Raw genomic sequence first — 27,848 nt, forward strand, 5'->3', positions numbered from 1 at the left:
TTATTGCTGAAATCTAAAGGTTTTCCTTGCTCCCTCCACTCGCCAAACACCTCAGCAAAGACATCGGCCATAATTTCAATAAACAGCACCAGCAGTTGAAATGCACAGCACTGGGCAGATTGCGGGTTCAGGGTCGTAAACTTCCAGCGAATAATTGTTTAGGGAGTATATTAGAAACACCTAAAGTATTCGTACCGAACCTTGCTTGGTTACAAATGAACACTTCAGTAAAAACATCGAGTCTAAAACTGAATTAACTGAACATAAGGGTTGTCAGTTACATTTTTATTCTAAGGGAATTTAGGCAGAAGTTTTCTCAATCCTGTAAGACTGACCATTGTGCATTTAAAAATATAATCAGAATTCCTACAAATATTATATGACATTAATTACCCTTGTTTGCATTTTAGCTTTTACAAAAACAATAAGTTAGGAACAGCTCATAAAATAGTTTTTTAAGTAAATTAAAAGTAATTGCGGCCCCATTCAAATGAGGTAAGAAAAATCCTAATTTAAATTATGTCTATACTGAATTAAACAGCTTCATTTTAAACACTCTTTTCTAAATGATCATGCCAATCTGCAAAGTGTTTTTACTAAATAACATATTTTCTGTCTGACAAACACTGAGCTCTAGATGAAGGTGAATGTTTGAAGCTGATTTTTCATGAAGAAAAAGTTGTTTTGACTCAGAACAGGTCTGCGAAAAACATGGTGTACATGTTTTTTGTTCATAAAGTTTAACTTAGACCTGAGTAACAACAAGCGAACTACAGGTCCTTTCCACCTCTGAGTCAAGCTCACCTCACTAATGATTTACAACAGGTACACATAGGGCACGGTTAGTTTATTGTGGGCTTTAAGCCATATAGCAGTATGGATTTGACCACACGAAGCGTGTAAAACACTGGAGTTACAGCATCACAGAAAATACATTGAGATCACAAGTTATCTATAATCTGCTGGCTGGGATGTCCCAAACAACAGGACAATTTTTAGCTGTGTTAAACAAAAGCTTATGAAAATAAACACTGATATTTGTTTAGAGGTATGACATACATTTTTAAATAGAATAGCATTTGGATTAATCTGACAAAGAATTGCATGGATAGATACATCTTACATATTTGCATAATGCTACTGAAGTTGATTCAAAGTGGATTTCCCATCATGGAGGCTGTGTTTGTGAGCACATTTGCCTCCTCACACACATTCACACACAAAACATTATAAGTATGGCTGTAACATTACAACTCCAATAACTACTGATACTTTACCTAAAGAAAATATCTTCAACCATCAGAAAGACAGAATTATAAATCACCTGCTGGATGGAACGAAAGTGTGCTGGTCTGAAACAGAGTCTAATATGCTGAAGGTGTTTGTGTCATCGTCACAGTTGGCTTTCTAAACAAGTGCACACTTTTATGCAAGCAACATCACGAAGATTTCAGATTACAATATAACCACCGCATCCTACAACAACGGTTAATAGAAAAATAAACCATTGTCACTGGAGTAAATGGGAGTTTTATCAGTTGTGATCCTTGATGTTCTGGCTCTGTTGGGCCATGCCAGGAGCCAGACATCAAGGAGCCCAACAGATGTCCACTACAGTACTGAGGAAAAAGTAGAAAAACACAAAATACTTTAGAACTGCTTGTTGTTCTGGTTCTGTTCCATGTAAGCACACAACATTGCACTTTCGGAAACATAGCGATCTAACTCTGTGAGGTAAAGATGCGTCTTTTCATAAACGCATGGCATAAAGTTATTTTTTAATTAATTTATGATTCTGCATCCTTTGGTAAGATTTTCCCACCCCAAGGAATGTGTGTGAATGCTTACACTTATTACTACTGAGGAAACAAAACTATAACACTGATTAAAAAGAAAGCCTAGCACCGCAACAGATAGACTGTGCATTGAGTGCTTGAGAAAGCTCTTTGGGTTTTAGTTAGTTGCTGTTTTCTTTGGTTGTCACAGTAACGAGTTGCTTGGCAGCTTTGGCAATGTCATAGGCACACTGGATGACCTGCTGAGTGACCAGCTGGATATCTGATGGGCAGGGATTGTGCTCTGCCGCCTTCTGGCACTCTCCGTGAAGCCGGCTAGCGCTTGAAGTCAGCAGATACAGAGAATTTCGCACAGTCTCCGAGGACGGCCTCTGTGGAGAGGGCGAGTTGAGAGATGAATAAAAATGGTCTGGAAGCAAAAGGGAATATTTAAAAGCGGTCAACAAATATGCCGATTGTTCAAGAAGTGAATACCTTGGGAAATAGGGCAGCCATCTCGGTCACAGCTAAGCGGATCTTCTCAGAACACGGCAGAAAGCTGTAAGAGACAAAAAGCTGAATAAACAGCTTCTATATTTTTTGTAATGTAACGTTATCATTTGTAAAGTCAAAACCATCGTACATTACACATTTTAAACATGCAGGCCCCAAATAAATACATAATATTATAAATAATATTTATACATTATACATAATTATTATACATAATATTTAAGGAGTTTCAACAAGTTTTACTGTGTGAAATTTAAGACTTTTTCAACCTTTATTATTTTAAGACTAAACATGAATCACAAAAAAATAACTTGGGCAAGTTGAATTCCTAATAACTTAATGTCTATCATGTAACTTATACGACTTAAGCTGACAGAGCTTCTACATGTAAGCTACCTGATCTCAGTACCCTCTGTTGGGATGTAATGATACATGTATGCATCCCAAACTATCAGTAAAAACATCACCTGCAGGTACATGAGGTCAGACAAAAAAAATCATCAAGTCATAGACGTTCACCACACTCATTCACAAGAATTCACCCATACTATTTGTTTTGCTTCTTGGTTAGAGCCAGAACAGAAAATGTGTAGATAAAGCTACAATCTAAAGCACTCCACACCAAATTAATGCAGAATGGTTGCTAATAATGACACGCAGGAGGTTTAGGAGCCAAATCTTTTTTTTTAATCAGCACAGTGAAACGTTGGAGTAGGAGTAGTAGATGTATGGCAGAGTCAACTGTCAAATAACATAGTAGATATGACAAGCTGTTTGTGTATTTATTCCAGATCCTTGATAAAAGTTCCACCAAGAACCACTAGAGACCAGTAATCACTACTAGGTCCTCAACAAGCACCACCTTGTTTAAAGTGTGTTTAAAGTGAATGTACAGTTCCCTCTCTACTACAACATGAGTTAAGTTGAGGTATTAAACAGAACATTTTTACAAAGACATCTTGGAATATAGAAAAATTAATCAACATCAAAAATGCCACCCAAAGAGAAGCTTTGTCCGATTTAAAATTAAGATGTGAAACAGTGCATTGTGTCAGCAATACCTAAGAAAGAAGTTCTCAAAGGATCCTGATGATACTTAAATTCTAGGTCTGTCCATTTGCTTTACCTCTACTGCCTTAAATCATTCACAAAAACAAAAATAACGATTTAAAAATCTGGTCCTTAAAGATGAAAAAAGTAATTAATATTTTTAGAACAAACTGGTTCACTTGTGTATGCAGACTGCTGCAATATCATTGAAATCAAACATTTACCACATATTTAATAGGTAACAGAAGGCTGCATGACTACATAGATGATTCTGAACAAACTAAGATGAAGGAAATAATTTGTCTAATCACAACAAAAGTAAATGGAAATCAAGAGCTACCATCGAGCCTGCAGATCACAGAGACGAATGTGAACACGAGGGATTGCTTTCTGTCAGCTGCATTAACAGATGGACAAACACTTTTATTAACACAGGCACATTCAATTGGCTACCAGACTCCAAACCACTAAATCCAGGTCCTTAGCATGCTTCTGGTTTTCTTCATCATGTGACTGTGTTAAGCTTGCAACTCAGGCATAAATCAGTTAGCTGGCTAGGTTAAAGAAGAGGTTTACAAACCCCACAGTATTACTTCTAAAAGGCACCGACTGAGAAGCTCATCAGTTTCTTGTTGTCTTAAAAACCTACAGGGTTGCAGCTACTCATCCAAAACATAACAGACTGTTTTAAAGTCAAGTAAAAATTAATTATTCAACACCATATGTTTGATCAAATGCTGTACCTTTCATGCTTAGTCTCCTGAGCAGCTCTGAGAAGTTCCTGAATGTTCTTGGTGATCTGCTCAGTCTTACAGATAACATCCTCTGTGCATGGCAGGGTGGCATCTTCTTCACCTTTCGCCTCCGGTTCCACTGATTCAGAAGCTGTCAAAGGACTGCTACAATCACACAGGTTAAAGTTGAAACAGAAAGACATTTTTAACATAGGTAAATCTCAAAACAGAGTTAAGATAATTCATATTGTCCAGTTGCAAGGTCAAATCTGAGATGACTCTTTCATGACTGTTGTAGAAAATTAAGCGGTATGAACATTTTAACTGTTATGTTAAAGGAAAAACACCACAGTGTCCATAATAATTATTGTTTTCTGACATCTATATCTATTCCTGTGTAATTTAATGGAACATTAATGGAACATTTTTTAGTAGTATTTGTCTTTAAAGTATCCTTAAAATTTCATAATACAACGTTCTTACTTACCCAGTATCCTCGAGTTCAGAGTGGTTTGGAGTAGTGTCATAGTCATTCTCCAACATTGTACTATGTCCTCCAAGACTACAGCCCTATAATGATATCACCGTATTACTATCATTTAAACGCAGAGAGTAACAAATGATTAGAATATACACATTAATATGAGGCACATTTACTTCATGCATTTCTGAATCGATGTTTCATTCTAAAGCCAATACAGAGGAAGAAGAAGAAAAGTTACGTGATTGTGTTTGTAGACATCCATAGCATAGCTGATGCAATTAGTAGACGTAATAATATGCGGATGGAAGCTGAGTGTTCTGTAATCAGTGTGCACTGCCAAAAAGTACCTCCTCTAGAGCCATTTCATGTTTTCATAGAGATGCACCAAGGAATCAACAGGTGGCTGGAACTGATTGATTTTCAGCTTGATCGTCTCTAAACGGCGACTGGCCAGTCGGAAACTCAAAAATCTCAGATCAGTGAATACACCGTGCTACAATTTTCAGTATCAGTGAAGTGTTTAAAATGTTGACAGATGAACCAAAGGGTTGTAAGAAGCCATTTAAAAGTGAACAAATTTTCTACAACATGTCGGGACATTTCTGTCGTTCCTTTAGGTTGCAAGAGAGCAATGGAGAGCAAGATCTTTTACGCAGATAACAGGAAGGGTGAAATGAGTACAAAAAAGTTTCTCTGTTTTATCCATTTGAGGTTTCAACCTCCATTTGTCACAGAATTTGCTGAATTTCATTTTCTAGTTAAACAGAGTAGCTTTTTAAATAATAATAGCAATGCTAATGGCTAAAAATCACAAATATAAAACTATAAAACCCTTTAAAATGTCAATGTTCATTTAGTCTTTAAGAAGCCCATTTTAGTTTGCCTGCAGCGGGATGTCGCAAATGCTCTTCATATAAATGAATACTGATCACTTCACCAGGAAGTCTAGAAAGAAAAAACTCTTAAAAAGAAATAAAAAATGAGCTAAAATTGTTCTCATTAGGTCAAAGCTTTACAAAAACCTGAGGTTTAAAATCGACCCAAAAAGTCATATTGGTGCATCTCTAATCTTGATCACTGCTGCATTGTGATCATTCAGACAGCATTTGTACAACATTTCATCATCACTTCCAATGTTTAGTTGAAACCTGCCAGGCTTTTTGAAGTGACTGGACCATAGCAGAAATACTGAGGTACATGCATGCAGCCAATACTCAGAAAAGGCAGCTCAAAGACACAGGTCTGGAGAGAGAAGACTGTGGGGTCAAGCAAGAGGACAGTTTTCAGTCCCTGGAGGCTTCAACCGGGCCAAGGGGACTTTCGGTACTCAACCCTGCGAGATCTCTCATCCCACGACCAGGACAAGGGAGAGGGGAAGGTAGGGAGGGAGGAGGCCGCTGTCCCCAAAGGGCCCCTACCAATCTAGAGAAGGGGTCAAACCAAGTTGAGCAACACCATTGAGATGCAGTAAATGATTGAATGAATTAATGAAAATCCAACACCAGGCCCAACCCACACACCATCAACTTTGACCAATCATGAGCAGGAACCCCAGTGCCTGTGTGCTTACATTGGTGGGAAAAGGCTGTAAAACAACTCCGTCATTGTTGCGAGCCGTTTCCACTTTGTGGGAGTAATGTCTCGGCGCAGAGCCCGTCTCATACATCGACATGGCACGACCTCCGCGGGCTGGATGTCGACCAAAGGGCCCCTGGGGATGTTGTTGTCCGCTGGGGGTTTGCCATCTCAGCGTTGTGTTTTCAGTCTGCAGGGAGCTCAGCTGTGGACAACAAAGTGTCTTGTAATTTAATATGAGCTGGGGGTCGGTTTCCTCACAAAAGGTCTGTATTCAACAAATAAGCCTCCAGGTAAATGGATATTCTGCTAGACTGATCTCAAATTTATTTTTAGTTTTTCATTATGGTCCATCGCACAACAAGAGAGCTCCCTTATTTCTGACAAGAAAAATGACCATGAGAAACATGACTTTTACAGCTTACTGAGAAACAAAAGTCCTCAGCATGCAACATATCTTCAAAGTGTACTCACACTTTGCTTGTAATAACCACCTGAGAAGATGTTATTTAGTTGGCCCAAAAAGGCAGTTGGCAAATTACTTGGAATTAAAAAATGAATTTAAAAGATTCAATGCAAATGATCTGGGGCTGTAGCTAACAATTATTTTAGTAATCCAGTATTCTACTGATTATTCTGATGATAAAGCAACTAAAATATTGGCACATTCTGCAGATTTTTCATTGAAATACTTGAATGATAGATACATGAAAGAGAAAATGCAAGTAAACAAATATCTAAATCCATTTTTTTGTGCAAAAACAGACAGGAAATAAAGATTAAAGAATTACACCTTACCTATCCAAAAAGGTCAACAGTATAATAAACAATGTCTGTTATATTAAATCAAACCTCAGTTTCCTCTTGCATGTGTGCCTTGTGCACGCAAGTGGTTTAGTTCTGCAGACATCTGTTGTTTACGGAAATGTGCTGTCAGTAAAATACATATTTCTGGAGTGCTTTTGAAACGCAAGTTGATAATAAACATGCAATTTAGTGGGGGGGCTTAGTTGTTCCATGGGGGTTCGCCACTGCAGCGGTTTCCTGCTCAGATGTGGCAGCATTAAGGATGTGGCTATTATGGATTGCTAATTCAGTCTTGCAGTACACGCACTCCGCTGTGTTCTCTTTTCTGTTCAGTTTGAAGTGATCTCACACTTTTGACACTTTCTGTCGTTTTTCTGCGCTTCATTTTGCCCCTCGCCGTCTCTGGATCACCTGGCATCCAGGTATCAGCAGCCTAGGCTACCATTAGCAGAAGTGAGAGCGTTGTGCAACACAAACAACCACCCGACCCAGAACACAGTGAACTGAATAATTAAACTGAATTTAACGAAGCCTCGAGGCAGATCATTTGCCTTAAGGAATTTTAGTAATTGTGGCACTTGAATCATTCAGGGGATCGTTTCAGCCCTAAATTGAAATTATTTTTGCTATAGAAGCATCCAGGCCATGTAGAGGTCAATACAACGGGACAAAAAACACTGTGTTTTCATGTTTGCGTCATTTGTTTGGTCAACATTTTCACTTTGAAATTATACCAGAGCTGAAAATAAACATAAAAAAACGCTTTATGATTTACAGTATTGTACAGCACCCGAAATTCGAATTTGAAATGCTAAATGTGTGCAAAGATTTTAGACTGTTATGTTTTGAATATACAACTTAGAATAATAACTGTCCAGTTTTTGTCTAATTGTGTAATTTTCAAGGAAAAATAAAACTCAAAAAAGGACATCTATAAAATAAGCTCTATGTTCCTGACAATTGTCCTTCCATATTTAACTAAGATGAAAACACAATATTACGTAAATAAAAGCTATTTATGAAGTTACTCCATCATGCTAAAGGGATATTTAAAGAAGAAAATCTAGTCCAATTAAACAAAGAATAATCATAAAAACCGATATAAAAGATTAATTTAGCTGTTTTTTATGTCACACGGGATTTGTTTCAAAAGTATGAAATGGGATCTGGGAAAGATGTCACAAAATGTTGTTGTAAGTCAGAAAACCAGTGGGATATCCCAACTGTTATGCTCAGTGGTTTAGGAAACAGTAACACCAGTGAAACAAGCCAATGACAATGTATTTTATCAGCTCCATCTGTGTCTTTTAAAAGCATCTTAGGATGCTGTGATGAGAATGTTTCTGCCAATACGAGTAATGAAAGGAAGTGAGTGAGTATGATAAAAACAAGGGACAGGTAAAAAAAGAAAGGAAAGAAAATAGACAAAAAACATCTTTGTATTATTCTGAATGACCCTGATCAAGTTTCTAGTAACAGACCCTGCTATTGATCTGAATCCATTGGTGTGTGCAGAGGAGAGGAGGATTATGAAACATCAGTAAGTTAACCAGTAAAAATATCTTAGCATGTGTGACATTGGTGCGAAAAATAAAAAACATGTAGGCAGAGACAAAGTGTGTAACTTAGTAAAACTAAAAAATAAAATGGTTGTAGGTGGCTTTTGGGACTTGCTTTCCTGAGGTGTGAAGGATCTACTTTGAGGTTATAATTCTAGTTAGCAGTGCCAACCTGTTGCAGTAGTCCAAGCCATATTTTCTGTTTTTAGGGGTATGGACACTGTGCTGCTGGAGTAGTTACTACTGGGATAATGGCTCTTTTTAACATCTGTTGTTATCGGTAACCATTCTGGTGAGAGAGCTGCTTACATTTGGAAGAAGTTTATTGAGCTTTCTACAACTAAGGTCCTGCATAATACACTAAATCCCCAAAATGCTCTAAAAATGTCTCAAATATAGTCCAGCAATATAACAGAGACAAAACTAAATATATATTGCTGGACTCTATCTTTAACTGAAGGGAAGATAATAGTCTATGGCAAATAAAATGGAAGAATGTAAAGTACTAAAAAATGCATTTAATGCTGATTTATCTAATATTAGTGTTATGATTTGGGGTTGTTTGGTTTTTGGTTTTGGGTTTTTTCCTTATGTTTTTTACTGCTCAAGTTTTGAATCATGCTTCTGTTTATTATTTTCCTGTTTATGCTTTTGTTTAATGTTTTTCTAGTTATAGTTCTATTAGTTTGTTTCCTTGGATTGGCGTTCTGTTTAAGCCATGTTTTGCTCCTGTCACGTTGAGTTGTCTGTTGATTATCTTTATCCGGTTCACCTGCTCCAAACTAATCTGTCTCGTAGCTCCATCTGGTTTACACTCCATAAATACACACCTGTTCTGTCATTCGGCGAGGAAACATTTCTCATATCGTGTCTTGTTCTCATATCATGTCTTGTTTTTTGATCATGCCATGCCTGTCTTGCCTGCCCGTTTGTTGTTTTGTTCCTGCTAAGCTAGCATCCTCCTAGCTAAGGGCGGCAATCAACTAAATTAATATGCCTCAAAGAGGATAAAAATGCAATTAGTCAGGTGCAAATAATACACAATTACAATGAAACTGAAATATTAATATACTGCCATTTAATTAATGTCCACAAAGTGATTCGTTCATTTTTTTTCACACTCACCCAAAATAATGAAACACATACATTTTTAATTGCAGTGAAAATGCCATTTTAAAACATAATCCTTATGTAATTTAACTAACCTTGCTCTGCATCATCCGCAGCTCTTCACTAAGATGACAGTTGACTTTGAGAAGCTGTTGTATTTTGGCTTCTGATGCAGTCAGGGCAGTCTTCACCTCCATGAACTCCTGCACTGTGATTGGTCCATCAGACAGATCAGAAGACTCTGAGCTCTAAAGCAAAAAAATAAATAAAAATAAGAAGATAGTGTTAAATGTCAAGCAAGGCACTGCTGTTTAGCAGGAGAGGCTTTTTTCTTTAAAAAAGAATGAACCTTAGTCCTTCCATCGTTGCAGCTATCTCCACATGTAGCCTCTTGTACTGGATCTTCATCAGATGCCACACTGTCATAATCTGGTTGATCATTGTCTTGGCTCTCACTGTTGTGGCGACTGTTGATTCCCTGAAGGATCAGTTCAACATTATCTGACGGTAGACAGAACAAAAGGTCAGTGATCAAACAGGAGGGCAGCTACAAAAGAGATCCTGTAAAGAGAACATCTTATTTGGATTACTTATTTTAAATGGCATTTAAAAAGGTCATTAGGGAAAAAAATAAATAAAAAATAAATAAAAAGGTCTCTGAGGTGGTTTGGCATTAATATATATAGCATTTCTTGATTAAGCATCAGTTTATTCATATTTATGACTCATACCACTGCTCCTACTTGGTTCAAATTTAAATTACAAAACTACTGCCTTACATTGTTATTATTATACCAATAATAAATCCCACAACCTAACCAAACAAAAAGCAGGGAAATATTTGAACAATGTGAGCAAAGATTAGCTAAAACAAAAATCCTCTTATCATACCTTTTGGACTATCGCAGGAATTACCCCACTGTCGTCGTTTAGCATCTGCTAGAATATCGATAACAAGGGTGGCAAATTCATGAGCACTAAACCTTGCCAATTTTTGACGACCCTGGAAATTTAAATGTATGAAAACAGAGAGACAAACTTTCAGAAAACGGCTACCTGCACAAGAGCGTTACGTTTCAATATTAAGATAACTTACCTGATTTCTGGTAGATGAATATTCAGGATTGACAGGCAGGAAAGGTACAACTGTGGTGTCTGTGACAAGAGTGCTGTGATTCTGAGTGGCCAACAAGACTGAAAAATAAGGGCATTTTGCATGCAGCATTAGACAGGAATGTAAATACGGAAATAAAGGCAGATAAAAGAACCCTGCATACAGAACACTGTTTTGTTTTTAGAAGGTCAGAAATCCAACCTGCATCAGTTTCTCTTCTGTCCACTTCATCATAAACATCCATGGCGAGTTCCTCAAACTGATGGTTGCTTAACTAAAACAAAAGCTGAATTACAAATTTAGTTCAACCATCTGTACAGAAAATTAACATAATTAAAGAGATCTTACCGAATGCAGCTTCTTCTTTGCTGCCTTTGCAAAGTCTGACAAATCGAGACTGCTTTGGACAAAAGAATTCAATAGATTACTCTTCAAGCTAAAAATAAATAATCCCAGTCCACAAAGAAAAATAAAATCAACATACTTACTTGTTTCTATTCAATCCAATGCAGCACACAGTAAAATAGATTGTAATTACTAACTAAATATTTGTTTGAGATTTACAATAAAACCTGCAGTCATTAACCAAATATTATAATCTGAGTCACTTTATGTACATTTCAAGTCTTTGAGTGTTTGCACAAAAATCAATATTTCCAATAAAATAAAAAAGCTATTACCTGTCAGCCATTTTTGGAATGATGAAGTGCTGCCCATTTCTGTGATCTAGGAGACAAAAAATGATAATAAAAACTGATTCCAATGGAATTTATATATATGAAACACAATTTACATGACAACGCCGCACGTTTTCTATAAAAACGGCAACATTTTTAAACCATTCCAGAGTGTAATGGTTTGAAAACGTCCCGGTCTCTGTTGTCGAGTAGGTGGGAAAATTGAATTTCTTCTTATGGGGAAGCCGTAGTATGACTAAAATCAGTACAAATCGATCTGCACAGCATAACGGCTGCCAACCAGTTTAAAACCCACAGATGACGAAGATATCAACAATAACATTGCCGGATTGTGACCTCTAACAACGTGCCCCTTTTCTCCCCCGTTTTGTAAGCAGGAAGTATTTGGCATTGTTGTTGACTTTCAAAGAACATACCACCTACTAGTGGCATGATGGGGGAATTACACAATCTTTGCGTCTATACTGTTAAAACCTAAACGATTAGCCGCAAAAAAATCCTGTTTTCAAAGGATTGTTGTCGTGTAAACAGGGCCTAAAACTCAGAACGTTTTCAGTATGCTGCTTTGAGAAGCAGGAATTATTTACCAGCGCACATCAGACAAGCTTTCACACTTGCTGCTTTTAGATTTCACTTAAAAACACATTTTTACACCCTAAATTACCATATTAGCATGTTGGCTAACAGTGAGATACTATTAGCTAACATGCTAGTGTTAGCCAAAATGCTGCTGTTAGCATTTTAGCTAGCATTTGCTTTTTAGCTAATTTCAGTTTATACAATGCTGTTATAATATTGTTTCAACAACTAGTTTTGAGGTAACGTTAGCTTGTTAAGCTGTTTTTTAGCTCATAGTCTTCCTACTTGAACAGTTCAGATGACCATTTTTCTTTGCTAATGTTTCTGCCATTTATGCTAATTTATCAGATTTCAGCAGATTTTCTGGTGTCAACGTTAGCTTCTTTGTGCCAACTCTTGTTATCTGCTAATTCACTGAATTTTAGCCAACATAGTGCTGTCAACCTAATCTTCTTTCAGCCAGGTTTCAGTACATAAAATTAGCATTTCTGTTTCCTGCTCATTCATTACAATTCATCAGATTTTCTGCAGTTTACTTAAGCTTGTTTCTGCAAGCTTTCAGCTAGAGAATTCAGCTTACAGCATTCACACTGGATTTTCGCAGGAAATGCAAATTATTCTAGTTATTCTTATAACTGTTCCAACTTGTGGTTTCTTTACTTCCTACCCTTAGACTGTCTTCCTTAAAATTCATTTTTTTCTAAAGAATTTTTTTGGCACTAGAGGCCTTTATTTCTGATAGTAGGCAGACAGGAACGAGGGGCAAAGAGAGGGGGAGACATTCGGCAAAGGTCACTGGGTCTGGGACAGCCGCTTCGAGGACTATAGCCTCTATATGTGGTCGCGCGCTAACTGCTACACCACCAGCGCCACGCCCTCTTCCTTCAATTTCATGTTGCTTTTCTGTGCAGCACTCAGGTCAGCACTATTGTTGATTTTAAAGTGTTTTTTAATAAAGATGTATGGAAAAAGCTCCATCAATCAAAGCCAGGCAGCAGCTTTATTACATGTACTGTGATTCCAGTTCTTACCGGGTCTTCTGCCACACAGGTAAAATGTTAACCGATCAGTGAGTTCATACTGTATCTCAACCAGCCTCTCTGCCAGCTCCTGGTGGCCAGCTTGTCTGCAAATATGACACATAAAAAACATTTCACTTTAATTATGTGATCAATGCAGAAAAAGTACTACAAGTTTAGCACCAGCAAAGTAGCTTGAAAGTCTCAAAAACATAGATTGTGTGAGAACTTTATTTTCATTTCAGTAGGCAACTTGTAACATGCATGTGTTTTGAGATCTAATGGCAATGATAAATAAATCCAGCGTTTCTCCGCCCCTGTGCTTAGGATCCATTGCCCTACATATTTTAGGTGTTCCCTCACACATCAGACCTAAATGATTACCAGGCTGAGGAGATAATGCAATCATTTGAATTAGGTGTGCTAGAAAGGAGACATCTAAAATATTAGGGACTGTGGGTCCTGAGAACCAGGGTTAGGGTTGAGAAAAACTGAACTAGTCATAAAGAACATATCAAGAACCTGAACTGATCCAGTCCCGGATAGCGGTATCAGTTGTTAAGTGTCCTGTCAATGACTTTATGTCAGCTGCCACCCCAGCTAGCCCTGCGGGATTGTTTTGCACAGCCAATTTAAAATAAACCTGCCACATTTTGGTACGTACACCTTGCAAATCTGTAATTTAGGCCCTGCACAATATTTTGTTGATCTGATCAAATCTGAGAACAAATTTTGATGTTTTTAATCTTTCATATAATGGTGCTGACAGTAAGAGAGAGACTATATTGGCTGCAGTTTCCTGTCTGTGTCAATCAAATGGCAGCAACTCAATGCATGCAGGCAGCAAGATGTGGTGAAGAGAACGCGCTCGAGCATCAGAATGTGGAAGAAAAGAGATTTAAGTGACACTGACCATGTCAGAAGGGTTAGTCTGAATATTTCAAAAACTGCAGATCTACTGGGATTTTGACCCACAAGCATTTGTCAGATTTACAAAAGAGAGGAATTATCCAGAGGTGCAGTTGTTTACATAAAAAGCCTTGTCACATGTGGCGTTCCCCAAGGGTCCATCTTAGGGCCCCTCCTGTTCAATATCTACATGTTGCCCTTAACTCAGATTTTAATAAACAACGTAAGTTATCATAACTATGCAGATGACACACAGCTATACGTTACGATGTCACCAGGTGACCATGAACCCATTCAAGCGCTGGGTAAATGCCTAGAAGAAATCAATGCATGGATGGGCCTAAATTTTCTTCAGCTGAATCAAAACAAAACTGAAGTAATAATCTTTGGACCAAAGGAAGAGCGTTTAAAAGTTAGCACACAGCTTCAGTTAATACAGCTAGAAACCACCAGTCAGGCTCGAAACCTGGGTGTAGTGATGGACTCAGACCTGAACCTTCAGAGGCACATAAAGGTAGTAACTAGGTCGGCCATCTATCACCTAAAGAACATCTCCAGGATTAAAGGACTAATGTCTCAGCAGGACCTTGAAAAACTAATTCATGCGTTCATCTTTAGTAGAACTGATTACTGCAACGGTGTCTTCACAGGTCTGCCTAAAAAGTCGATCAGACAGCTGCAATTGACCCAGAACGCTGCTGCCCGCGTCCTCACTAGAACTGAGAAAGTGGAGCACATCATCCCTGTTCTAAAGTCCCTACACTGGCTCCCTGTAGCTCAAAGAATAGAGTTTAAAATACTTCTGTTAGTCTATAAATCACTGAATGGCTTAGCATCAAAATACATTACAGACTTGTTGTCAGTGTATCAACCACCCAGACCTCTCAGGTCTTCTGGCTCAAATCTACTCTGCACACCCAGAACCAGAACCAAACATGGAAAAGCAGCTTTTAGTTCTTATGCTCCACTAATCTGGAATAAACTGCCAGAAAACTGTAAAAGTGCCGAAACCCTAAGTTGCTTTAAATCAAGATTAAAAACTTATTTGTTTAGAGTGGCCTTTGACTGTACCATCTAGGCATGATTAGTTGCGTTTTCAGTCCAATTTTCCATTCACTTTCTTGTCCATCATTCTATTCTCTTTATTTTATTTTACTTTTTTAAATTACCTCTGTTGTTTTATTTTATCATTTGATTTGTTTTTCTGTTTGTATCTGTTTATTTGCTTTGTGATTGTATTGTAATTGTATGTACAGCGCTTTGAGTGTCTCGTTGCTGAAAGGCGCTATATAAATAAACTTACCTTACCTTACCTTGTTGATGTCAGACCTCGTGGAATTGGCAGACTTATTCAAGATGACAAATTAGCTACAGTACCTCAAATAACCACTTGTTACAACCAAGGTATGTGGAACATGATCTCTGAATGTACAACATGTCAAATCTTGAAGAAGATGGGCTACTGCAGCAGCAGACCACACTCTATTGTCAGCTGAACACAACAGTTGAGACTACAACTCATCTAGGCATGTTGGAAAAATGTTGCTTGGTGTGAGGATAATGGTATGGGGGATATTTTCTCGGCACACTTTAGTCCCCTAAGTACCAACTGAACGTCATTTAAACACGACAGCCTACATGACTATTGTTGCTGACAATGTCCATCTGTTTATGACTGCAGTGCACACATCTTCTTATGGCTACTTCCACCAGGATAATGCACCACGTCTCAAAGCTCAAACCATCTCAAACTGGAAGGAGTTGACTAGGAAGTAAGACTCTGAGGCAGGTCTCCAGCTTTACTGTCCTCCACCTTACTCTAATGGCCTCTCTAATCACCAGGTCTCAATCTTGTAGAGCACCTTTAGGATGCGGTAGAACAGGTACACCAACTGTGTGATTCTATCATGTCAGTATGGACCAGAATCTCTGATGAAGATTTCTGAAACCTAGTTAAATCTATGCCCTAAAACAATAAGGTAGTTTTGATGGCAAAAGAGGGTCCAACACAGTATTAGGAGGATGCACCTAATAAAATGGCTGGTGAGAGTACATGGTTATGATTTTATTGACGTAAAGAACTGGGACTCAGTACCAGCAAATGACTAGGATTGGGGACTAAAAAGGTCCTCATGGGGACATTCCTGGTTGCAATATAACCAATAAAAATATTATTATCTTAATGATATATTTTAACAAAATCCCAAATCATTACTGTGCATAATAATATTATATGATATGTAATAAATAAATGTTGCCTTGCAGCAAGAAGGTCCTGGGTTCGATTCCCGCCCAGGGGTCTTTCTGCATGGAGTTTGCCTGTTGTCCTTGTGCATGCGTGGGTTCTCACTGGGTACTCCGGCTTCCTCCCACAGTCCAAAGACATGCCTGTTAGGTTAATTGGTCACTCTAAATTACCCTTAGGTGTATGAATGAGTGTGTGCATGGTTGTTTGTGTGTTGCCCTGTGGTGGACTGGCGACCTGTCCAGGGTGTACCCCGCCTCTCGCCCATAGACTGCTGGAGATAGGCACCAGCTCCCCCATGACCCACTATGGGATAAGTGGCAGACTGTAATAAATCATGTTTTTTATAGATAGATTTTTTCCTTTTATTTTCTGTCTTTTGACCTTTTTAAAAATAGCTTAACCAAGTACTGTATTGAGGGCTGTTTGGAGTTTGCCTTTATTGTTCATTGTAGACAAAAGCATGTTGGATATTTCAGTCATGTCAAATACATGTAACGTTTTTCAACATTCTAACATGGCTTTTACTGATTAGTATTACCGATCAATTTCTCGCACGAAGTAAAACATTAGTCCATGACCACACTATATTAAGGCCATGTCCACACCACACAGCAGAAGACGTATCTGCACAGAAAGGTTTAACAGTAAAGAAGAAATCACCCGAAGCCGAAGGAGCTGTAATGGGTGTAATACTTTTGCCAGACCTGTTAGTGGCACGCTAACGCTGCCACAGAAGTAAGGAATTTTACACCACGCGTGAGTGAAAGTGGACAAAGAAGAAGGGCAGTACCAGTACCTTCTTCTGGTGGCCCTTCTGGTTGTTTCCTGCCGAGGTACTAAGCTCCTGTGGCGAACATAGTTTTTCCAATTGCAGTTTTACGCTCACTGTCGCCGAAGAGGAGCAAAAGATGTTGGTGTAAGATCAACAACAAATTCAGTAACTTCTAAAACATAAAGCCTGCCATTGTTGTTGTTGGTTAGCGCATGCATTTTAAAGGAGAGGCGAGGCAAACATGCCAGATTGTAGCCGGTTAAGCGGTTAGGGTGGTCCACACGGAGCCACCAGAGGGGGCGGCTTCAAACTTTCCCACCTGGAGCAGGTTTCAAATGTAGTCGGTTTCACTGCCACTTTGTGTGGATGGGACCCCCTATCTGACCAAGAAGCTTTGCGGATACTCCCAAACCCAGCTTCGTGTGGAAGGGGCCTAAGAGTGTGGATACCTGCTAAACATTTTTTACCGGCACCTAGTTAAATGTTCTGTTATCAACACTTAATGATCAATGCACTGGCTTGAAATGTTTTGTAGCAACAGTGGGGTCTCATAGGTTGTGTATCATTTCCTGTCACACATGGACACAGAAGTAAAAAAATGTTGGCGGATTTATTTATACACCAAAAAAACCTCCCCAGAAACCTTTGTGTACACAAATGGCTTCTGTGCTCATCAGATGTGACACACAATCACACTTCGATGCTTGAATGAGGAAGTTCCTACACCTGGCATGTTTAAAATGACAAAGTTCCACATAATATAGATTCAGAACAAAATATATCAGGCTTTGTTATACCTTGCATAGTCAATCGGTGTCTTCCCACTAGAGTCCAGAGCTCCAGGATCAGCTCCATAAACCGCCAAGAGCTCAGCTTGTAGAATCTGACCTGCCTTTGCTGCTATATGTAGCGGGGTGTTTCCTTTCTCCTATTATCACAAGCAAACAAATGTTACACTTTGCACTTGCACATAAACGCACGATATAAACAAAGCAGTTAATTTGAGCATATTTTCAAGTCTTACTGGGTGGAAGAAGTTTGCTTGACCTCCCAGAGATAAGAGCCGGAGGCAGGTCTCCAGGTTCCCTGTTCGAACACTGGAGTGGAGTTGCTGAATGAAAATCAAAAAGATGTTTGTTGAAATTTGATGGTGAAGTCCATTCTCACAATGTTTGATTAATTTACTGAAATAATTTTATTTAAATGTCTTATGACTAAAAGCAGTAAAAACAGTATTTATAGAAACTTGGAAATCAGGATACTGTCATGTTTTTTTTGGGATTTTGATATTCCAATTACAGGTCCTTCTCAAAATATTAGCATATTGTGATAAAGTTCATTATTTTCCATAATGTCATGATAAAAATTTAACAATCATATATTTTAGATTCATTGCACACTAACTGAAATATTTCAGGTCTTTTATTGTCTTAATACGGATGATTTTGGCATACAGCTCATGAAAACCCAAAATTCCTATCTCACAAAATTAGCATATCATTAAAAGGGTCTCTAAACGAGCTATGAACCTAATCATCTGAATCAACGAGTTAACTCTAAACACCTGCAAAAGATTTCTGAGGCCTTTAAAACTCCCAGCCTGGTTCATCACTCAAAACCCCAATCATGGGTAAGACTGCCGACCTGACTGCTGTCCAGAAGGCCACTATTGACACCCTCAAGCAAGAGGGTAAGACATAGAAAGAAATTTCTGAACGAATAGGCTGTTCCCAGAGTGCTGTATCAAGGCACCTCAGTGGGAAGTCTGTGGGAAGGAAAAAGTGTGGCAGAAAACGCTGCACAACGAGAAGAGGTGACCGGACCCTGAGGAAGATTGTGGAGAAGGGCCGATTCCAGACCTTGGGGGACCTGCGGAAGCAGTGGACTGAGTCTGGAGTAGAAACATCCAGAGCCACCGTGCACAGGCGTGTGCAGGAAATGGGCTACAGGTGCCGCATTCCCCAGGTCAAGCCACTTTTGAACCAGAAACAACGGCAGAAGCGCCTGACCTGGGCTACAGAGAAGCAGCACTGGACTGTTGCTCAGTGGTCCAAAGTACTTTTTTCGGATGAAAGCAAATTCTGCATGTCATTCGGAAATCAAGGTGCCAGAGTCTGGAGGAAGACTGGGGAGAAGGAAATGCCAAAATGCCAGAAGTCCAGTGTCAAGTACCCACAGTCAGTGATGGTCTGGGGTGCCGTGTCAGCTGCTGGTGTTGGTCCACTGTGTTTTATCAAGGGCAGGGTCAATGCAGCTAGCTATCAGGAGATTTTGGAGCACTTCATGCTTCCATCTGCTGAAAAGCTTTATGGAGATGAAGATTTCATTTTTCATCACGACCTGGCACCTGCTCACAGTGCCAAAACCACTGGTAAATGGTTTACTGACCATGGTATCACTGTGCTCAATTGGCCTGCCAACTCTCCTGACCTGAACCCCATAGAGAATCTGTGGGATATTGTGAAGAGAACGTTGAGAGACTCAAGACCCAACACTCTGGATGAGCTAAAGGCCGCTATCGAAGCATCCTGGGCCTCCATAAGACCTCAGCAGTGCCACAGGCTGATTGCCTCCATGCCACGCCGCAATGAAGCAGTCATTTCTGCAAAAGGATTCCCGACCAAGTATTGAGTGCATAACTGTACATGATTATTTGAAGGTTGACGTTTTTTGTATTAAAAACACTTTTCTTTTATTGGTCGGATGAAATATGCTAATTTTGTGAGATAGGAATTTTAGGTTTTCATGAGCTGTATGCCACAATCATCCATATTAAGACAATAAAAGACCTGAAATATTTCAGTTAGTGTGCAATGAATCTAAAATATATGAATGTTAAATTTTCATCATTACATTATGGAAAATAATGAACTTTATCACAATATGCTAATATTTTGAGAAGGACCTGTATAAGGCTGACAAATACAAGAAAACGTGAGATTTAAAGCATAATTGAAATCAGTCTATCTATAAAAAGGATGTATCAGGATGCATTTCTTGCAGAAAACTAATTTACATAAGCCAAACAGGCATGCCAGAAAAACAAATACGCTTCCTTTACTCATTCAGAGCACAAAAAAACATGGGACCTTTCTTATAAATTCCTCTATCACCCGTCTTTTGGGATCCGCTGTAAAAACAATGCTAGTACAATTGTTTACCTTACTGAGGTCCTTTGCAGTTACACTGTCATCATCACGACAAGGCATCCGGTGGACATACGCCAACATCTGATATTTCGCCTTGATGAACTCTGTCTTGTTGGGACTGGAAATAAAAAAGTCCACAGGTGAAACTGAGGAAATTAGCATCATTACTGCTACTTCATCGACTGCCGTGTCGTGTTATTTGCTTCTTATGATTAGCAATGTTTACCTGCTCAAAGTATCTTAAATTGAAATAAATAAATCTGAATACATCATTTATATGGCGGCAAAATCAAATAATTTGATGATGACGAGCCTTTACATCCACCAAGTTTGTTTTAGAATAGAAGCACTTCAACCTTCAACATGCACAGAATTTTCACATTTACCTAAAACAACTGCAGAAGAAGAAGTTGCACTTCTTCAATTTGCCACAATCAGAATGACATCAGAATCAGAATCAGAATCAGCTTTATTGCCAAGTTCGTACATACAAACAAGGAATTTGACTCCGGTACACTTTGCTCTTTTGTTCTGTTTTTGCATTACAGAATATACAAATTTACAATTTACAATGTACAACATACACATATCTAACAGAAAAGGTGCATTTGCAACATCTGTATGCTGTTGTTCTGTACTCTATTGAATGTTCAGCAGAGAAACAGCCTGGGGGAAGAAACTGTCTCTGTGGCGTCTGGTTTTAGTAAACAGTGCTCTGTAGCGGCGGCCTGAAGGTAAAACAGTTTATGTGCAGGGTGTGTGGGGTCTGCAGAGATTTTAGCAGCTCTTTTCCTGACCCTTGACCTGTATAAGTCCTGGATGGAGGGAAGGTCAGCTCTGATTATTCTCTCTGCAGACCTGATTATTTGTTGCAGTCTGCACCTGTCCTGTTTTGTGGATGAACCAAACCACACTGAGATGGATGAAGACAGGACAGACTGAATGATGGGAGTGTAGATGATGACCAGCAGCTCCTGTGGAAGGTTGAACTTCTTGAGTTGCCTCAGGAAGTACAGTCTCTGCTGGGCCTTCTTTCAAACAGTGTCTATGTGCGAAGACCATCTCAGGTCCTCAGAGATGGTGGTTCCCAAGAACCTGAAGTGGTCCACGGCCGATACAGTGTTGTTGAGGATGGTGAGGGGGTGTATGGGGGTGGTGTTCTCCGAAAGTCCACCACCATTTCCTGTCTTGAGTGGGTTGAGTTCAAGGTAGTTCTGACCGCACCAGTGTACCAGCCGATCCACCTGCTGTCTGTATGCAGACTCATCACGTCCTGGATCAGTCCAATGACAGTGGTGTCGTCTGCAAACTTAAGGAGTTTCACGGACGAGTCCGATGAGGTGCAGTCATTTGTGTACAGAGAGAAGAGGAGTGGGGATAGAACACACCCCTGGGGGGCACCAGTACTTATTGATCTGGATCGGGAGAAGATGCTCCCCAGTCTCACCTGCTGCTGTCGGTCCATCAAGAAGCTGTTGATCCATTGACAGGTGGAGGCTGGGACGTTGAGCTGGGTGAGCTTCTGGTGGAGGATGTCTGGTACGATAGTGTTGAAGGCCGAGCTGAAGTCTACAAACAGGATCCTGGCGTACGTCCCTGGGTGGTCGAGGTGTTGCAGGATGAAGTGTAGACCTAAGTTAACAGCATCATCTGCTGACCTGTTTGCTCAGTAAGCAAAGTGCAGGGGGTCCAGCAGGTTGCCTGTGATGTCTTTCAGGTGCTTCAACATCAGCCGCTCAAAGGATTTCATGACCACAGACGTCAGGGCTACAGGCCTGTAGTCATTTAATCCTAGGATGGTGGGTTTCTTGGGAACCGGGATGATGGTGGATCGTTTGAGGCAGGAGGGGACCTCACATTTCTCCAGTGACTTGTTGAAGATCCTTGTGAGGATCGGAGCGAGTTAATTTGCACAGGCTTTCAGACATGATGGGGAGACGTTATCTGGTCCTCCAGCTTTCTTTGTTTTCATGCGCTGAAAGAGCCTGTTTACCTCTTCCTCTGAGATCTTTAGTGCAGGCAGAGGATCTGATGGTGGGGGGTTGGTTGCTTTATGGGAGGAATTTGTTCCTGAATGGGATGTAGAGGGGATGATTTGAGGTGTGAATGGCTTCTTGTCATGTCACCAGTAGAAGCCATTCAGACGGTTGGCCAGGAGACGACTCTGTTCAGGAAGGGTGGAGGGGCTCCTATAGGCAGTCAGGTTTCTCAGACCAGTCCATACAGCTGAAGTGTCACCAGTAGAAAGGCTGTTCTTAAGACATGACCTGAGCAAGCGTTTACATGCATGGCATTCGGACTGACAATGGGCATAAAACCACCCTTTCATTCGGAATACAACTTCATTCCAATCGAACCGAATCCAATCAGAATATTCCAATTGGTGCATTTACATGACGCATTTCATTCCAATCAGCCCCATACATACCCATTATGTTTCTGACAAGCTAAAGTGAATCAGACACAATGGACCTCATGTATCAAATGTGCCACACTCAAAGGGAGGTTTGTCAATGTGGGAGTAGGATCCAATAAAAACCTCCAGCAGGTCGCAGATCTGGGTTAATAATAGGAGATCCGGGAAGCGGGCATTTCAGAATTTTGGCTTTGGGTTTCTATGGTAAAGACGGGTCTGGAATGGATCAGCTCGAGGAATGTCAAAGAAAGTGTGTGAAATCATTTTGGCCTGTATAGTTTTGCACAAACTTATGTTTCATTTGATGCTCATGAACTGATGTTGATCTGAAGGCTCTCATGCAGAGACAGGAATTCATTCAGCACATCTAAATGGTGACTATTAAGAATTAAATATTTAATTTTCACAAGAATGCGATGAAAATAAGAAATAAAACATTTGCCATATCAGGTTTTGTCTGTCTTTGAGCGTGCCACTTGCTCTGAATTCACTTTAAAATCTGAAAGAAATCTGAGGACCAATATAACCGGAAAATGCACTTTTTAATTTGATAGCAGTCCAACTTTAGTTACTATATAAATTACTATTCTACCACACCACAGCATGATTTTGGATGCCTCATTGACACTCGAGCCAAGAGGATGACAGCTCTTCCAGTGCACGGTCAGAATAACTCCACATCCAGATGCGTTTGTCTCTGTTCCCTTATTTATTCAGTACGGTTTTCATTAATTAAAGCTAGCACGGCTGTGTTTACATATGGCTGAATCTTTAATCCACCAGCCTCAGCTTAACTAATAAAATGTTTACACCCAGAAACGGATGTTATATTCGTCACACTGCCCTGCAGATTCTGTTTTCTTCTTTTTCTTAAACATCTATGGGACCATATACAGCATGACAAATAAAGGTGTATTATTTTTTCCTACCACACAGATAACATACAGCATACAATGGTTTTGGATACTTCTTTTAACTAAACTTATTTCAATAACAAATTGTTATCCGAGTTATCCGGTTCTCCGAGTTGGCTGAGACTGCACCGAAATGAGTCATGGTCGTAGCACAGAGGGCCAATTGTGCATATTCACTGACCCCAAGTACGAAAATCAATGTTGCCTGCAAAGCAATACACAAAGTGCAAGCAAGCATCCCACAATCTGCAGTGACATATATAAATCCTCAAAAACCACTTACTGAACTCTGTCCTGAGGGTTGGCTTTGCGCTTCCCACTCGCTGACGAGGAAGGATCCAGAAGGCTGTGTTCCCATATGGAATTTGCGCCATTACCATACAATGTCTGGACCATCTAGAGCAAGACAAAAACAGTTGAAGTGTAGCTTTATTTACAAGTATAAGGTGCTTTGCAAAGGTATTAAAAGCCCTTCAATGTTTTCACATTTTGTCATGCCACGAACACGAATGTCAAATCATTTTATTGAGATCTTATGTAATGGACTAATACAACGTATGCAAACTTTAGTAACAATAATATTCATTGTGAAATGAAAATGGAAGAATAAATGCTTACAGAATTTCTGACAACTCAAAATCTAAAAGTGTGGTAAGTATGTGTACCCAGCAGATATAACTCAGATAAACTTAAATAAAAACCCAGTACAATTAATTGCCTTCAGAGGCCCCCCAGCTGAGAGTCCAACTGGCTGTTTTTTCTCTCTGTACTGTGAAGGCCTCACAGGTTTGTTAGAGAACATTTGCAAACAAACAGCCTCATGAAGATCAAGGAACACAACTGACGTGTCAGAAACAAAGTTGTACTGACGTTTAAGCAGGGTCAAGTTATAACACAACAGCCTAAGCTGCAGAAATCTCACATATCACTGGTCATTCAATCAAGCGAAAATGGCGAGACTATGGGACAGCAGTAACAAGTAACAGATGTCCACCTCCACTGACAAGCTGAGGAAAGAGAGAATTAATCAGAGAAGCAGCCAAAAGACCCATTGAAACTCAAGAGGATCTGCAGAATTTCATGGGCGAATCTGTTGGCAGAAAAACTTTTATGCAAGAGTGGCAAGGAGAAAGCCGTTCTTAAAGAAAAGTTTTTAAAAAATCCTAATTCCAATTTGCCACAAATCATGGAGGGCACACAGCAAATATGTGGAAGAACATGCTTTGATCAGATGAGACCAAAATTAAACTTTTAGGGTAACACAAAACACTAAATTTGGCAAAAAAGTAACCCTGGACATCCACCGTGAAACATGGTGGTAGCAGCATCACAATGAGACGCTGCTTTTCTTCAGCAAGAACAGGGAAGCTGTTCAGACACGATCAGAAGATGCGTTGAGCTTTATACAGGGCAATTCTCAAAGAAAACTATCCATATGAAAAACTATTCACAGATGCTCTCCATCCAATCTCACATAATGAGCTATTACGTAGTAACAAATAAATCCCCACTTACATAATTTACAAAGCTGGTAAACACATACCATAATATACCTTGCAACTATAACTGACACCCAAAGGTAGTTCTGCAAAGTATTGACTCAGGGGAAAGAATACTACTGCACATCACATTTTTAAGATTTTATTTTTGGCAGACGTTTCGATTTCCTGCCACTTTACAACTATGCTGTTGATTGTCACATAAAACCCCCACATAAATACTATGACGTTTGAGAATTAAGTATATAATATTCGCAAGAAATAAGAAATAAAACATTTGCCATATCAGGTTTTGTCTGTCTTTGAGCGTGCCACTTGCTCTGAATTCACTTTAAAATCTGAAAGAAATCTGAGGACCAATATAACCGGAAAATGCACTTTTTAATTGGATAGCAGTCCAACTTTAGTTACTATATAAATTACTATTCTACCACACCACAGCATGATTTTGGATGCCTCATTGACACTCGAGCCAAGAGGATGACCAGCTCTTCCAGTGCACGGTCAGAATAACTCCACATCCAGATGCGTTTGTCTCTTTTCCCTTATTGATTCAGTACGGAAAACTATTCACAGATGCCCTCCATCCAATCAGACAAATTGAGCTATTGTAGTGGCAAAAAAAATCCCCAATAACAGAATTTACAACGCTGGTAAACACATACCATAATATCCTTGCAACTATAACTGACACCCAAAGGTTTTTTGAAGACAATGTTTCAATTTCCTGCCACTTTTTCAAGGGGTTTCCAAACTTAGGCAAATCAGTGTACTGGATGCCCATCTGTGTTCATTTATTAGGTTAGAAAAGTTTCATTAAGCATTTCTGATTATTTAAAATATTTGCACTTTATATTTGCTTTGAGGGGCTGTGCTCCTGTATTACTAACCTGCAGCTGAGACGGAGGCCAAGAAGAATGAGTCAGATGCCTGACTTGAGAGCTGTGTCGCCCAAGACCTCGGTGGATGCTGCAGCACTCGTCGCAGATCAACACACCCCTGTTTACAGAGGCCCAACGGGGCTCTGCAAAAACGCATGCGATGTTTGTTAGTAAACTAGCTCCACTAGCCATTACTTACACATTTACTCTGAAGCGTTTTTAACATTAACAGGCTGGATGTTTCTCTGTGCCTTCGAAATATTCTGATACGAAGTCACGGAAGACAAACGCGTTAAACGACATTAATTGCCACCAGTCAGAAAAGTAAGCTCATGTATTTTTGGGAAGGACGCTACCGAATTTATTCAATTAAGCTAAGTCCATGTGAGGACATACATTGTTAATTATTTAAGCAAACTGTTTCAGAATTACATAAGTTAGCATTACTACACAGAAACTAATACGTTACAAACAAACTTACTCCCAAGTAGCGCATTTATAACAAGTACAGTTAGCACTTTCACTGGCTGTCAATGAGTTGTCGCCTTTCAGTAATTAGTTTAGCTAACTGGACGTAGCGGTTAGTGAGCGGGTTAGCTAGGCAGCTAACGTAAAGGCTAGCTTGTCTGGCACCGTACCAGGAGCGCTGCAATCAGCGCAGACCTCCCTGCTTCGCACTCGCTTTGACATCCCTTGATAGAATTCCTTGGAGTCCGGGAAGGGAAAAGATTTTCCTAATGTATGTTACAACGCAAACAGCCCGTGTCGGCACACTGTATGTCTACAAGGCAAAACAAGCAGCTGTGTGTTCGTCCTCCTACTCTTGAACAAAGCGACGTCTCGTTCCAATATGTCCTCTGTGCCTCCTTGTCTGCTTCCTCCCTTGTTTCCTTGCACATCTTTTCCATTTCATATCGGAATTCATGGTTGAAATATGAAGTCTTAGATATATATTGGTACTATTGTTGTAAAAAGACTGAAAACCCCCAAATTGTTACTTTCCAGACTGGAAGTTTTAGAGAAAAAAACAAAAAACATTTAGGTACATTTATTCAGTGAAGACAAAAAATATGATGAAGAAAAAATATGTTGCACCCTTGCTATCAATACTTACAACTGCATCTTGGCATAGATTTTATAGGTTTGGAACATAAAGAGCATTGGTGGTTTTTAATGTAGGCAATATGGTTTAAATATGGTTTAAACAAAATAGTCACACTTTTTTAAACAAAGAAAAAAAGCCATTATTCCCCAAGTCAACATAAAACGTTAGGTTAGTTTGCAAATTCACACAGGGACAAAGGCTTACACTTTTTGAAACATGTCCTGAATTCTGAAGAAACTAAAATTGAAGTGTCTGGCTATAATGACCATTGTTACATTTAGAACAGGTGAAGCCTACAAGCCTAAAAACCCCATCCCTGGTGTTAAGTATGGGAAATTCAGCATAATCTTGTGTGAATATTTAGCTGCAGAACGGACTGGTGAATTTCACCAAATAGATGGCATCAAGAAAATATGTGGAAAATATTTAATTGGGCTTGGAATTAAAGCTTCTGCACAGATGGATTTCCTGAATAGACAATGTGTCATGTTTGGGGATAAATGCTGATAAAGAGGATGGAAACTTCTGAATTTAAAGAAGGTATAACAAAATCTAAAAAAAAAAATCTTGCTCTACGTTCTGGCATTTAGTAAATAAAGATAATTTTGGTAATAGTAGCCTACTTTAAACAGGAAAGGCTTAGTCTGATTTAATATCTGACATTGAGAAAATATGGTTATGTGTATATGTATTTAAATATTAAAAAGTACATAAAGTCTGGTTTCAACTGCATCTCTGATTGGAGATCCTTAAAAAGACAGTGTGTGAAACCTTTACTTTTGTGGATGTACTGGGCTTTGAGATGTTCGTGGTTCAGAAAGAGGGACTTGCCACATGTACCGGTCATGCGGAAAATGCCAATGATTCAGACAGAGGAGTCTTTCACCATCCTTCTTTGCACAGTCTGTCTAGATTGCCCAGGTCCTCTCTTCTACTTT

General features: G+C 39.3%; 1 protein-coding gene across 8 annotated transcripts; it reads right to left on the reverse strand.

Annotated features, from left to right (window-relative positions):
* Positions 1 to 832: 832 nt before the first annotated feature.
* Positions 833 to 26,664, reverse strand: git2b (G protein-coupled receptor kinase interacting ArfGAP 2b). 8 transcript variants are annotated; one of them, XM_047371973.1, is made up of 21 exons: positions 26,444 to 26,664; positions 25,815 to 25,948; positions 23,709 to 23,821; positions 20,108 to 20,213; positions 17,971 to 18,057; positions 17,744 to 17,874; positions 13,030 to 13,124; positions 11,402 to 11,447; positions 11,210 to 11,215; positions 11,070 to 11,118; positions 10,923 to 10,995; positions 10,704 to 10,801; positions 10,499 to 10,610; positions 9,957 to 10,108; positions 9,703 to 9,855; positions 6,127 to 6,336; positions 5,889 to 5,978; positions 4,560 to 4,642; positions 4,082 to 4,237; positions 2,271 to 2,334; positions 833 to 2,167 (listed from the first exon to the last, which is right to left on the reverse strand). In XM_047371973.1, exons 1-21 carry the CDS (start codon positions 26,493 to 26,495, stop codon positions 1,958 to 1,960), a joined length of 2,220 nt encoding a protein of 739 aa, XP_047227929.1. In that variant the 5' UTR covers positions 26,496 to 26,664; the 3' UTR covers positions 833 to 1,957. The 8 variants fall into 8 exon arrangements, with proteins under 8 accessions (XP_047227929.1, XP_047227930.1, XP_047227928.1 ...); XM_047371974.1 differs by having other exon boundaries at positions 4,082 to 4,234; positions 11,070 to 11,121; XM_047371972.1 differs by having other exon boundaries at positions 11,070 to 11,121.
* Between the last annotated feature and the right edge of the window lie 1,184 nt (positions 26,665 to 27,848).

Source organism: Girardinichthys multiradiatus, chromosome 8 (assembly GCF_021462225.1).
Source record: "Girardinichthys multiradiatus isolate DD_20200921_A chromosome 8, DD_fGirMul_XY1, whole genome shotgun sequence".
Lineage (NCBI taxonomy): Eukaryota > Metazoa > Chordata > Actinopteri > Cyprinodontiformes > Goodeidae > Girardinichthys > Girardinichthys multiradiatus.